This window comes from Octopus sinensis, linkage group LG21, assembly GCF_006345805.1.
Source record: "Octopus sinensis linkage group LG21, ASM634580v1, whole genome shotgun sequence".
Taxonomy (NCBI): domain Eukaryota; kingdom Metazoa; phylum Mollusca; class Cephalopoda; order Octopoda; family Octopodidae; genus Octopus; species Octopus sinensis.
The window spans coordinates 14,281,785-14,294,284 of NC_043017.1; the positions used below are offsets into that span (position 1 = coordinate 14,281,785).

Below are 12,500 nucleotides of genomic sequence, written 5' to 3' on the forward strand. Positions count from 1 at the left end.
ACAGTAAATTAAGTATTTAAATCATAGTTTTAAGTAATGTATATTTGTAGAGAAGTGTAAATTACCATTGTTAATGTCATTTTAATTTGCTAAATCAAAAAATTATTTTCACACAAAATCTTGATTCTCTCAAAGTCTAGAATCTCATAAGTTCGAATCAGGCAGAGTTTGCTGATAAGGTCTAATTAGAGCAAAACATGCCTGAAGTTATCCTATATCACTGAGGATCAAATTCACTTCTCTGCTACATAATTCTATTTCATTTTTAGTCAATTTATATTTCATATTCTTCTCCATTGCCTTTCTTAACAAGAACTGTCATTGCTGCTAAAGACTTTGCTCCTCATTCCAGGAGCAATTTTGTTTGGTTAAAAATTCTTTTTGGTTCACTACATTAAATATGTTAATGTTGTAAATAAGTGAATTTATCAGAAAAAGCAGCCTGTCAGGTATACACACGCATGCACACACACACATACAGATAATACTGCTAGCCATGTAACAAAGGTATTTCTAGAATATGAGACTAGCAAAACAGTTCTTTGAATCCTGATTTGAATATATTCTACATGAAGGCAATATTCAGAAATACAAAAATATATTAAAATAATAAAAGTTTGTTACTTCCTGAAATTACTTCAGAATCTGTGCAAAGCCCTTAATCAAAATACGTATCGACAGACCCACATTGCACCCTAATGCACCCCTACTTCTCTGACTTTTCGCGTCTGTTCCAGTTGATAGGCTCACAATATTATATTTACACAAACTATAAGTGTTTCTCTAACAAACAACTTGTTATGTCCCAAATTCTTGAAATTAGACTATTTACAGGGGCCAAATGTATGCCATTGATATTGTGACTCCTGTTACACCATCAAGTCTTTCACGACTACCCAGTGAACTCAATATAAAAGGAACTACTCCCAACCAAATTCAATATTTTAGTCCCTTGACTTTGTCCATCTCTTTGCATGATGGATTGTTCTGGAGGAAGGGACTGTTTGGAGAACAGAGAGGTTCAGAGAAAGTGACTGTGTCTATGGTCTTCACAGGCCCTTCTGAGACCAATGGCTTCAGAACATTTACAGTCCCTCTTGAATACTTGCAATTTAATATCTGCAGAAAAGGATGACAAAGGGATGATATTTTTGGGGAAGAAGGACTGGTCATAATGGTTACAGTGAAACACAATGTGGGCATTTCACACACACACAAACACAATATATATATAATTAAAATTAATCAAAGGATATACTAAGTATGTCTACCTGCTGGAAATAACAGTGACATCTCTTATTTAAATCGCAATTTAAATAAGAGTTTTGACTGTTATTTCCAACATACTTAGTTTGTTCTTTGATTAATTTTAATCCTTCGGCTATTTAATGCTTTTTGGGGGCCTGTAATCACCTATATTATTGATTCTGCTATTGTCATTTTTAAATTGTTACACTAAATAATAACAATGGTATCTTCGCAAATTATTTTTCATGAATAATTTTTTCTCGTCAATTATTTGCTCCGTATTGAAATATATATATATATATATATATATATATATATATATATATATATATATATATATATATATATATTAGTCCCTCGTTAACCTCTAGGAAAGGAAACAGCTTCAATACAGAATTGGTGTGATGTGTAGCTAAAGAATTATTAGCAATATCATCATCATAATCTTTATTATAATTAATTAATGACATTATCGTAGCAATAAAATCATTAATTATTTCCTAATCTCAAACCAGTTAACATTTTCAAGACTCAGTGTCTTCATACCCACATCCAACACCCTGAACTTCTTAAGTTGATATATATTATTGATAATACCCACAGATTATAACCAAATCAATTATTGATCACTGATTATCATTAATTTACCAACTGAATAAACTGGCAGAAAACCACTCAAAGGCCAGTGTTTTTGCTAGTAGTAGTGATAATAACCCTCCCTGCTATAAGTACAAGGATCAAATTTCAGTAGAGAAAATTTGACAATTTACATCAACCCCATTGCTCAACTGGTACTTTATTTTATCAACTCCAAAAAGATGGAAAGCAACAGTGGCCTCGGCAGGACCTGAACTCGAAACATTAAGCTGGAAAAACTACCCAACAGAAGCTAACACACAGGCTAACTTACTAACAGAGTAGCAAGCAGAATTATAATCTGATATTTAGGATAAAATCTTGGTAAGACAAGTGATAAAATCGTACACAAGACTTCTCATGGCTTAAGCCCATGACCAAAATGGAGATTTATGGACACATTCCACCTAGCTCTAAAATTGTTGCTCAACTTAGAATCAGCTTTGCTGACTACTAATATTGTACTGAACACCACGATACACCAGATATTATTGGCAGAGACACACATCACAAAACTGAGGATCCAGCAATGCTAGTGGAGGACAAATATTCCTAGTGTGATGAGATGTATCTTGATTGCAGAATAAAATTGTTTATTTTAATAATTGATTTATAATTATCATTTTTATCATTATTAGATCATTTGTATATTAATTTAAAAAAATCTAGTATATCAGGGTTGTCTCCCCTGCATTTATTAGCAAGAGTTGATCATTAGGTTAATTAGTCATTTTCCTCACCATGGATGTAATTTTAATCAATTACAATATCAGGGCTCATGACATTAAATACAGATCTAACAATTTGGCTTTCCTGCAAAACATGTCCCCAGGTAGCATTTCGATTTTGTTCTAATTATCTTCACATATTTTTACTCTAATTTGTAGATAATGTGTTTTATATCAATTAAAAGGTGTCACTCATAGTTGAAACCTTAATACAGTAAAACTGAGTCAGTGATCAGGCTACAAATGTATGATGAAACTTTTAAACACTTCATAGTAGTACTATTTCGAAATTTAACAGATTTTCTTTTCGCATTTATAATTGGCTAATTTAACTGAAATGGCATCTGGCTGAGTTGATGTCTGTTGTTAATCTAGGCAGTGCTAGGTCTATTCTTTAACTTTAGAACTGGTATGCTCTGTATCGGAACACTTTGAAGACAAGAACATTTGAAGATGTGCAATATCAGTGAAAGTAAAGTTTTGCACACTTTCATGCTAAGAAGTACTGACCTCTTCTTTTTTCTCCTGCAAAAAAGTACAACACTTTGACAGGTGTGTGTCAACTAACAAAGCAAAAGGGCCACAAATGAGATAATGGGGCAATTAACAAGAACAATGGTATGGGAACAGCTAAAGTCTTAAGAGTTTTGCTTTTAAAGAAATGTACAGAACAATATATGGAACAGAAATGTAGAAACTCAAAACAGAGATGTTTGCATGTGCTTGCACGTACGTACGTGTGTAAAAGAAATTCACTATGTTGAATATAGCATAAATATCCAGAACAAAAATGTGTTTTAATTTTCAAAATCAACAGTTTGTATAATTCTGAAATAAAGCAAATAAAACTATAAACGATTCTCTCATTAGCTTCACAAGGAATTCATCAAAACTGTCCTAAAAGACTTGTTATATTTTATCAGGACATAATTTATCACTTTTGAAATTTTTTTAAAAAAAAGAAACTCTTTAATAACAAAATAATAAAAAATTCTGGGTGTAGTTTTTTTTTTTTTTAATTACTTACCATTTTTAAACTATTATTCTGGTTTTGACTAGCTTTGTAAGCTCGCCAGTTTTCAGCTACTAAAAGTCCAGTGTAGATTTTTCCAACTGTCAATTTCCGATCGTTTAATTCTGAAAAAAAACCCAATATTTTCCAGTGATTACAGGGAGAAAAAAAAAAACATCTGACTGAAAATGTGAGATAAAAAGTAGTTTCAGTGACTGTTTCACCTTAGATCAGACCTCGTCAAGCACATCTATAATTAAAACTCTTCTGACCATAGCCATCTAGCACTATTTTAAATTTAAAGGGAATGTGAGTGCATGTATGGAGGTGGGGGATGAAGGAGATTAGGCTGCTATTTCTAGTAGGGTAAGCATCTTCTAGGTTAAAAACAGATCAAAAGAGTTGTAGTAAACTGTAAAATATGTCATAACATTTTATAGTGATCTAAGAAAAATAATGGCAAGATTATGTTACACTGATGAGATAGAAAAAGACTGAAACAAGTATGGAGTTATCACTGACAAACTCTCAGCCCACATCATATTTTTAATTAATTAAAATTTCTAAGCTGACTTCCCTTTCTTGATACTATAATAATTGAGATCATGAATGTTTCAATCAGGTACAAGAGTAATTTTATTTAACTGTAGCAATTAGTTGAAAATAAAAACTTTATAGTAATTAATGAGGATATATTATAAACATAATTAACTTCCCTATATATAGTTGTCCCTTGTTTTATATGTGAGTCATCATGCAAATTGAAATTGTGTAAATCAACGGTGTTAAAAGAAAATTTTAATAATTTTAAATTATTAAATTTAAAATTTAAATAATTATTTATTGAAATTAGGACAATAAATTATTGGTGCCAGCAGCATTATCTCATCTTTGAGTCCTTCCTTTACGATGAAACTGTTGATGCCTTTGTAGAGCAATTCTTGCATAAGTGTCAAAGGCAATGTGAGTGGAGGATGAGATTGTTGAGCCGTTCTCTCCTGTAATTTGATTTCTTCCTTTACTCTTCTAATGGCTTTGAAGGTTTTGGATTTGATGATGATGGAACACTGCCATTCAGTACAGAAGATTGTGTTTCAAACGATTTAGGCTCAATTCCAGGAGCTTTCAGTGTTGCTTTAAGTTGGACCCTGTATCTTTGAAGAGGGCAACCCCATGGTCTTTTTTGCCAATGTGAGCTCACTAAATAAGACTTGGCACTCTTCCATTCTTGCTACATGTCCTGACCATTGAAGACAGGATTTCATGATCAGTGATTTGATACTTTGACTGCTGACTCTTTCCAAGACATTGTTGTTGTTCACATAATGTTCTCATTTGATGCTCAAGATTGAATAAACGTTTCGCTGGTGAAAACTTTCTAATTAGAGACCCTTTACTATTTTTTCCACAATATTACAATGTACAACTGGTGTGCATTTTAAAGTTACTAAAGACCCAGCATTTTAAAGTGGTTCCAATTTTTTTTCTTGTCTCTTTTCTGTTCTGTTATTTCTTTTATATCAAGATGTTTCAATTTCAGTGGTTTTAATAACATATTAATTTTCTTGACATTTGAAATGTTATTATTCAATCACAAAAATATTTAATAAAACCTAGAAATATTGCACACTTTCGCATTAGCCTAAGTTGTGGTTCACCTCTGTCATCAGAGAAATGAAATGAGAAAGAAAAAAAAGAAAAACCTGTATATATAGCAAAAAAAAGAAAAGCCAAATGAAATCATGCACACTGAGTGCCAAGTAAACTGCAGCAGAACTGAATATTCACACACAGATTTTTAACAGAGAATATGTTGTACCCTTTCAAACCTGCAACCAAAGAGAGCTGCTCTTCCACACTTGTTATGCCTCTATTAAGGACAGATGCCCACCCCTCTTGCTATTTCTCTCTTGAACAATGAAATGAGGTTATTTACTTACCATGGTTTGGAGGAACAAGAAGATCTACAATTTTTTTCCCATGTACAGGCCACACCCGTTTGATGACTTCTCGCATTTCTTCATCTTTCCTATCCATTTCATCAGCTGTAAAAGACAAGCAAAATTAATCATTTGAGACAATTACTTGGCATTAAAGAAGAATTGTTAATAAATTATATGGAAACAGAATGTTATAGCCTTTCTTTTATTCCATTTTTTATTGGAACGGTGCAATGATGATGTAGCCAAAGTCTTCACCAGACCCTGTCAATTGATGTTGCGTTTTAATAGATGTCAGAAAAAAATGTGAAGAGAGGGGTAATTCCATAGTGACCGATATTCTGGGGAAGAAGTCCTGCATGGGGAAGGATGATAAAATATGGTTAATAAAGTGAGTTTGAAATGTTTGTGTGGTGATGGAAGGAGAGGCAACAGCAATAAGGAACGAAGGCCAGAGTTGTAGCAACAGAATAGAATAGAGAGCAAAGAGATGCTCTCCTCCCCCATGTTGAGCAGAGGTTGGACTTACCTGAACTTATTTTTATTGACAAGGACTCTCGCACTAAAGCAAAAAGGGTTGTTGAAAAGTGTACAGTTCCATCTTCATTTACTGGCATATTCATTCGTATCAATTTCTGCACAACAGAAAAACAAGCATAGCTCGAAATTGATGTTACTTTTTGGTTTGTTTAAAACCGAATGCAAATCCATGAACACAACCATTCGTTTTACTTGAATTAGATATTTTACAAATAGAATCTGAGTAAGAGCCAAATGTACCGCTTTAAATTAAAGGTGATGTTTACAGTTTAAGTAGTTTATAAAAAAAGGCAAAATAACAGAGAACAAACTTGAAAACCACATACTCTATAGGCCAATCTGTAGGGGCAATTTTTCCCAAAACCTACAGGTGGCTCCATTCTCTTCAACATTTCGTACATGTCAGTGTAATGTATTCTCCCTCTGTAAAAAGAATATTATCAAAGAAATAATCTGATAGAAAATAATGTTGAGTAATTCAAAACTGAATAATTCCAAAGTTAAATGAAGAAAAGAGCAGAAACATGAAGACGTAGTAATGTTGATTAAAACCTGTTTATTAAATGATAGCAATTAAAATTTGTTTATTAAACAGCAATAATTGAAACTTACATATCAAATGACATAACTCTGGGTTTGAGAAATGAATTTATTTCTAATGGGTTTGTTAAGGTGGAAGAGCAGTAGTTCTGACCGATTTCAAGGTCTTGAAAACTGGTCAGAGGAAAGTAAATGGCAGCCAATTGTCAAGTGGTAGAGTATATCTACCATCCAAGAAGAGGAAAGAACTTTCTGATTGGAATCCACACAGTTTCTGTGAAATAAATTCATGAGACTTTGGCTGTCTCAAAATTTGAACCTACAACTGAACACTCTTGCTTCTAAAAATCTAACCTAATGGAACACTGTTGTGAAGCAAACTTCTTAACCACACAGCCATGCCCACCTCTTGATGCATTCACTGATAATCTCATCATAATTTCCCTTTTCTAAACTCTCTAACAGATCACATAGCAGCTGCTGACCACAAGCAAATTATTAAAATAACTAATAATAATTACTGGTATCTAGTTTATGTTGAAACCCAGTATCGTAAAAACCCATGTAATTTGCGCAACTGTGTGATTTACGCAGGTGATTTTCAGGATAAAAGTTGTTAAAAAAGGCTTCAACTCATGTAAAATTCACCCCCAAAAGTTTTCAGGATTGCCGATATGGCCAGGGAGAAAAGGTTTTGAATTTAGTTGTATTTAGCATAATTTCACTTATTTATGACTAGATTTTATTAAATTTTCATTAAATAAAAATAATTTCTGTTTAACAGGTATCACATAGAAAGCTATTAAATTACAAAATGTTTGTGTTGTTTATAATAAACTTGATTTTACTTTTCTTGCTCGCAAGAGATTATGTTTGATCTTTAGCATACTTCTGTCTTTTCAAATCACGATCACAGGGTAAGTTGTTGAAAATTCTTACCAACAAAAACAAAGCTGATAAATATGCACAAGTGTTGCAAATTAAGTTTAATTACCAATAAACAACAGCTTGGATGAAACTTTACTCAACCGACAGAGGAAGGTGACTGATCAAACTGATTATGTAAACAGATTTCTGATTGGTCGAAAGTGTCTTCTTGTCTCAAGCTCTGATTTTCTGCTTATTCTTGTCAGAACCTTTGATATGGTGTATTGAAATTTTAATCCCTTTCACACTTATAAAATGTTAAGCAAACTTAAAAATTTGTCATTACCGTTTTAGCCGGGAGACCAAACTATCTGTTTGGTAACCCACTGAAATAGACATTTTGCAATGTTTATTGAAAAAGAGAGGTGCGAAATTTAAGAAGTGACTTGTTAGAATATACACGTCTGTGAGGAGACATAAACAAGAATAGCAAAAATCTACTCTACCAAAAGAACTGGTAATACATGCATTACAAGTGTTCTATGAAGAGAACATAAGATTGCTGTGTAATTCAACATGAATGTGAAATGCCATTAAACATCGTATAAGGTAAATGAAGGTTTCTGTAAGAACACCAAGTCATATTCACTTAGTGAGTTTACATGCACCAGGACGAATTATGATGTTGGTGTAGTCAACATTAGATGCAGTAATCAAGCTGATAGCGGCGATATTGGTGGTGAGGAATTTCACTGTGTCATAACATGGAGAAAGTGAGCAAATAGCTTCCTGGTGCAAATGCAAGCTAGACTCCCTAAGCGGAGAAAAACTGATCTATTTAAACAAATTTCTGGGCTCCATTATGATAGGTAGAAACTCCAAGTAATGTAAAATATAGCCCAGACCATGATTACCAGCATGAATGTCAAACTTCAAAAAGTAGTTAACCATTTAATGCTTTTAGTAAATTTATGCAGAAAAAGTAAGCATTATACTGTCCAACATAAATAAAAATCAACTTCATTATATTTTTTCTGTAAAAACCTATTCTGACATTAAATGATTCAACTTCCCGTCCGTCATTTTCCAACAAAATGCTGGAAACGATCAACTTATGTGATTTATGCACCCTAAAGTTTGTTTTTGTTTTTGTAAAAAAAGTGCATAAATTACGTGGGTTTTTACAGTAATTTTGAAGGGAGGGAATTTGAACTCAAAATATAAAGAGCAGAACAGAAACTACAGAACCGTTTTTTTTTCCAGATGATTCTATAGTTTGCATCCACTTTCAGATGAAGTCATTTGCCAAATAAGTTCCATTCAAATATATTTCAATAAAAGACAGAGAAAAATTTAGTTGAAATAAAAAGTTGACAAGCACTTACGTTGCAACAGGGTCATATTCAGCCCAAACTCTGTTATATTCGTCTAAATGATGTGGACCAAGAATTGAACTATCTCTTGTTAGATAGTCAAAGTTGTCCATAATTACGGCAACGAAAAGATTAAGCATCTGTAAAAATGTGGAGAAAGATATATTGGGTAATATGTGAGAAAATAAATATTAAGATACAGAGGTAGAAAGATGGTCATTTAATACAGAGAAAGACAGAGATACCTTTTCCTGGCATTAGTTGGACATAACTTCACCAGTGAAATAACTTCTAACAAATAAAATGACAGGGACTTGTCAAATTACCATATATAAGTGACTGAGTATTCCACAGGCATGTAATTTTCAAGCTGAGTTTGTGTGACACAGTGTGAACTAAGGCTGAACTTTTAAATCCGAGGTTCAATCCTTCTGATGGGCTTCTGCAGTCTCCATGAACCCAATTTCCTTTCCAAGGCTTGAGTTGATGCAAGGCTATAGTAAATGACACTGGGCCAAGGTACCATGCAGTGGGATTGAACCAAGAATATCATTACTGGGAATTAAACTGCTTACTGCAGCAAAATTTTAGTTTGGTGCCTTTGTGTATATATACATGTATGAATGATATATACTTTTGTACACAATAATTAAAATTTTCAAAATTTGAGAAATTATTGTGTACAAAAGTATATAAGTATATATTATAATTCATACAGATGTATATATACACACATACATATACAGGGGTTTGGAGCCAAATCATGGAATTTTTTTTATGTCTCCTTTATTCAGGGATAGCTTGGATGTGTTGGTGAGCGAATCAATGGCAATGGAACATGAAGATTAAAATTGTAGTTGAGAAAAAGTTAAGCTGACATGGAGGACAAGAAACCATCTGAATATTGGAAATGTGTCATGATGGTTCGCACACCGGATATCAAAAGGCCAACATCATACCTGCTGCTCAATATCTTGTGGATACTGAAAAGGCTGTCAGCTGTAACAGGAACAGCTGCAACAAAGACTATGAAGCTGTGACCAGCAGGGAAGGACACAGCAAGCACTCTGACTGCATTCACATGTTGGGATCCATCCCCTCATCTCTGAACAGGGATTTAGGCTCAAATTTAGATGGCTATGTGAAGCTGCTGGAAATTGGTCAAACCCTGGCTGGAGAGTGTTGCTAATGGAAGATCATGTGTGGCAGCAGGATTTAAATCCTGGCCAAATCTCTAGGAAGATTCAGAAGTGGTTGTTGAAGAATTGGAGACATTTTATGACCTCTCCAGCCCCAATTTCTGGCCTCCCAAAAACCTCAAATGCAGTCCCATGGATTAATGCATACAGCAATCCAAGATCATATGGGTTTTTACGAAACAGACTGATCATAAACTTCAAGCAAGGCAACCAGATATTATTGTTCTGGACAAAAGGGGTGAAAGAAGTGCATGTCATCATAAATGCGGCTATATCTGCAGACAAGAACAGAAGAAAACAGGAAAATACGAGGACTTGACCATGGAAATATGAAGACTGGAAGTTTTCTACAAAAGTAATCCCAGTTGTTACAGTTTCCCAAGCTACCATTACCAATAAAATTGAGTTTCCTTATTGAGATTGGTGTAACTACGAGAGTTGCATTAATTCCGAAATCTGCTCTATTGGCAACAGCAAGGATAGTAAAAAAGGTCCCTAATATGACCATGGTTGTGACCCAACATCAAGGACATTGGTTCCAAATGTAAAACATTTGTGCACACCAAGGATGATAATAATAATAATAATTATAATAATAATAATAATAATAATAATAATAATAAATTTCAATGAGTATTACTTACTCGGATATAGTCCAATCCTTTGTCAGTTATTTTTTAGCTCCATGCGATGTCTTTGTTTCCAATGTTTGTGGATAGATTTCTGAGCACTGTTTTATCACTCTCACATGTTTAACGTCCCCAGGGACGTTAAATGACACCGGGGACGTTAAACTTGTGAGAGCAATAAAACAGTGCTCCGAAATCTATCCACAAACATCGGAAACAAAGACATCGCATGGAGCTAAAAAATAACTGACAAAGGATTGGACTATATCCGAGTAAGTAATACTCATTGAAATTTATTACTATTTTCAAAACGAAATGATGTATTTTAACTCAATATCATCTCCACCTCTAACACAACACATGTAAACATGCTTGATACATTACGATCCATCAACACCAGATCATCTCCGGCCCCAAACACCATGTACAAAAAAACTACGAATAAATTAAATAATACCGATATTATTCAACCCAAGAATAACAATCGAGAAGTGCGTACTTTGAACCTGTTATACAGAAAGTACGAAAAACTATGAAATGAACGGACCGGTACCCTACGAAAATGACGACCATCAAAATAATGGGCCGGACGTTGTTCTTCATGTCCCACAAATAAAACCCAAAAGACATAAATGGACACGTGAGGAATACATTTTTATCCTACACGCTTACTTTACAGCAGTGCTCTACCCAAAGAATGAAAATACAACAACACATACATACAAAATATGGAAGAAAAATAACAAATAAAGACCTGGATACAACAATGAACCCTAATAAACTAGCAAATATATGGAGATATATTCTCAACGCAAAAAAAATATCAGAAATAGAAATAGAACATTTAAAAGAAAAAATACATCAGGAAAATGTAGATAGAAGCCACACAACAATGCCCAATAATATAAACACTGAAACAGTAAAACACGAACACAAACGTAACATTTCCAACAAAAACGATGTAAACAAAAAACAACAAACCCAGACCGTAAGGATACATAATAATACACAACAAACAGCAAGCCAAAACAAGACAAACAAACATACGGATGAGATAGAAAGCGACACAAATCTAAAACCTGGAAACAACGAAGGGGAGCCTAATGATTATGATAATATAAAAAGTAAAATAATCAAAGAACTGAAAACCACAGAGCTCAAAATGGACCACCGACCATACCTCCCAAAAATCAAAATAGACGAAACAACAACATTAATTATAAACAACATAAACCTAGCCGTCACGGAACTAATAGCCACTGAAACAAATAGCGATATCACTGAGCTAAATGACTTAATATACGCAGCAGCCACTGCAGCCACAAAAGAAGCTGGATACTCACTGAAACCCATCCAAACAGGAGTACCACCACCCAAACAAACCCTGTGGATAAATAACATCCCCAAAAAAATAATACAAAAAATGAGAAAACATCTGTCGATTCTTAATGAAATCAGTAGACAATCAATGCTACTAAGCAACAAAAAGAAAACAAAAATACTCCGCAAATACAACACCACAGAAAAAGATTTACCTGAGATAAAAGAAAAGCTAAAGCAAGATATCCTTGCCAAAGCACAAAGGATCCACCGGTATGAGAAACGCCAACGTTTCTTTGAACAAAACAAACAGTTCAACTCTAACCCCAAAAAGTTCTACCAAGAACTGTGCAAAAATAAAATAGACATCACTGCAGCACCAACGGCAGAAGAAGTGGAAGAATTCTGGAGAGAAATATGGTCGGCGAACGAACAACCAAAAAAAAGGAGTATTAAAACAACAAACTC

General features: G+C 33.7%; 1 protein-coding gene across 2 annotated transcripts in view; it reads right to left on the reverse strand.

Moving 5' to 3' along the window:
* The window catches only part of LOC115222732 (voltage-dependent calcium channel type A subunit alpha-1), a 998,519-nt gene that overhangs the window by 91,987 nt on the left and 894,032 nt on the right, over positions 1 to 12,500 (reverse strand). For both annotated transcript variants that reach the window (XM_036511821.1, XM_036511820.1), the window contains 6 exons: positions 8,897 to 9,024; positions 6,431 to 6,527; positions 6,094 to 6,199; positions 5,565 to 5,669; positions 3,640 to 3,749; positions 3,123 to 3,137 (listed from right to left, as the gene is read on the reverse strand). In XM_036511821.1, coding sequence (XP_036367714.1) covers positions 3,123 to 3,137; positions 3,640 to 3,749; positions 5,565 to 5,669; positions 6,094 to 6,199; positions 6,431 to 6,527; positions 8,897 to 9,024 — 561 coding nt within the window. The remainder of the gene's footprint in view (positions 1 to 3,122; positions 3,138 to 3,639; positions 3,750 to 5,564; positions 5,670 to 6,093; positions 6,200 to 6,430; positions 6,528 to 8,896; positions 9,025 to 12,500) is intronic.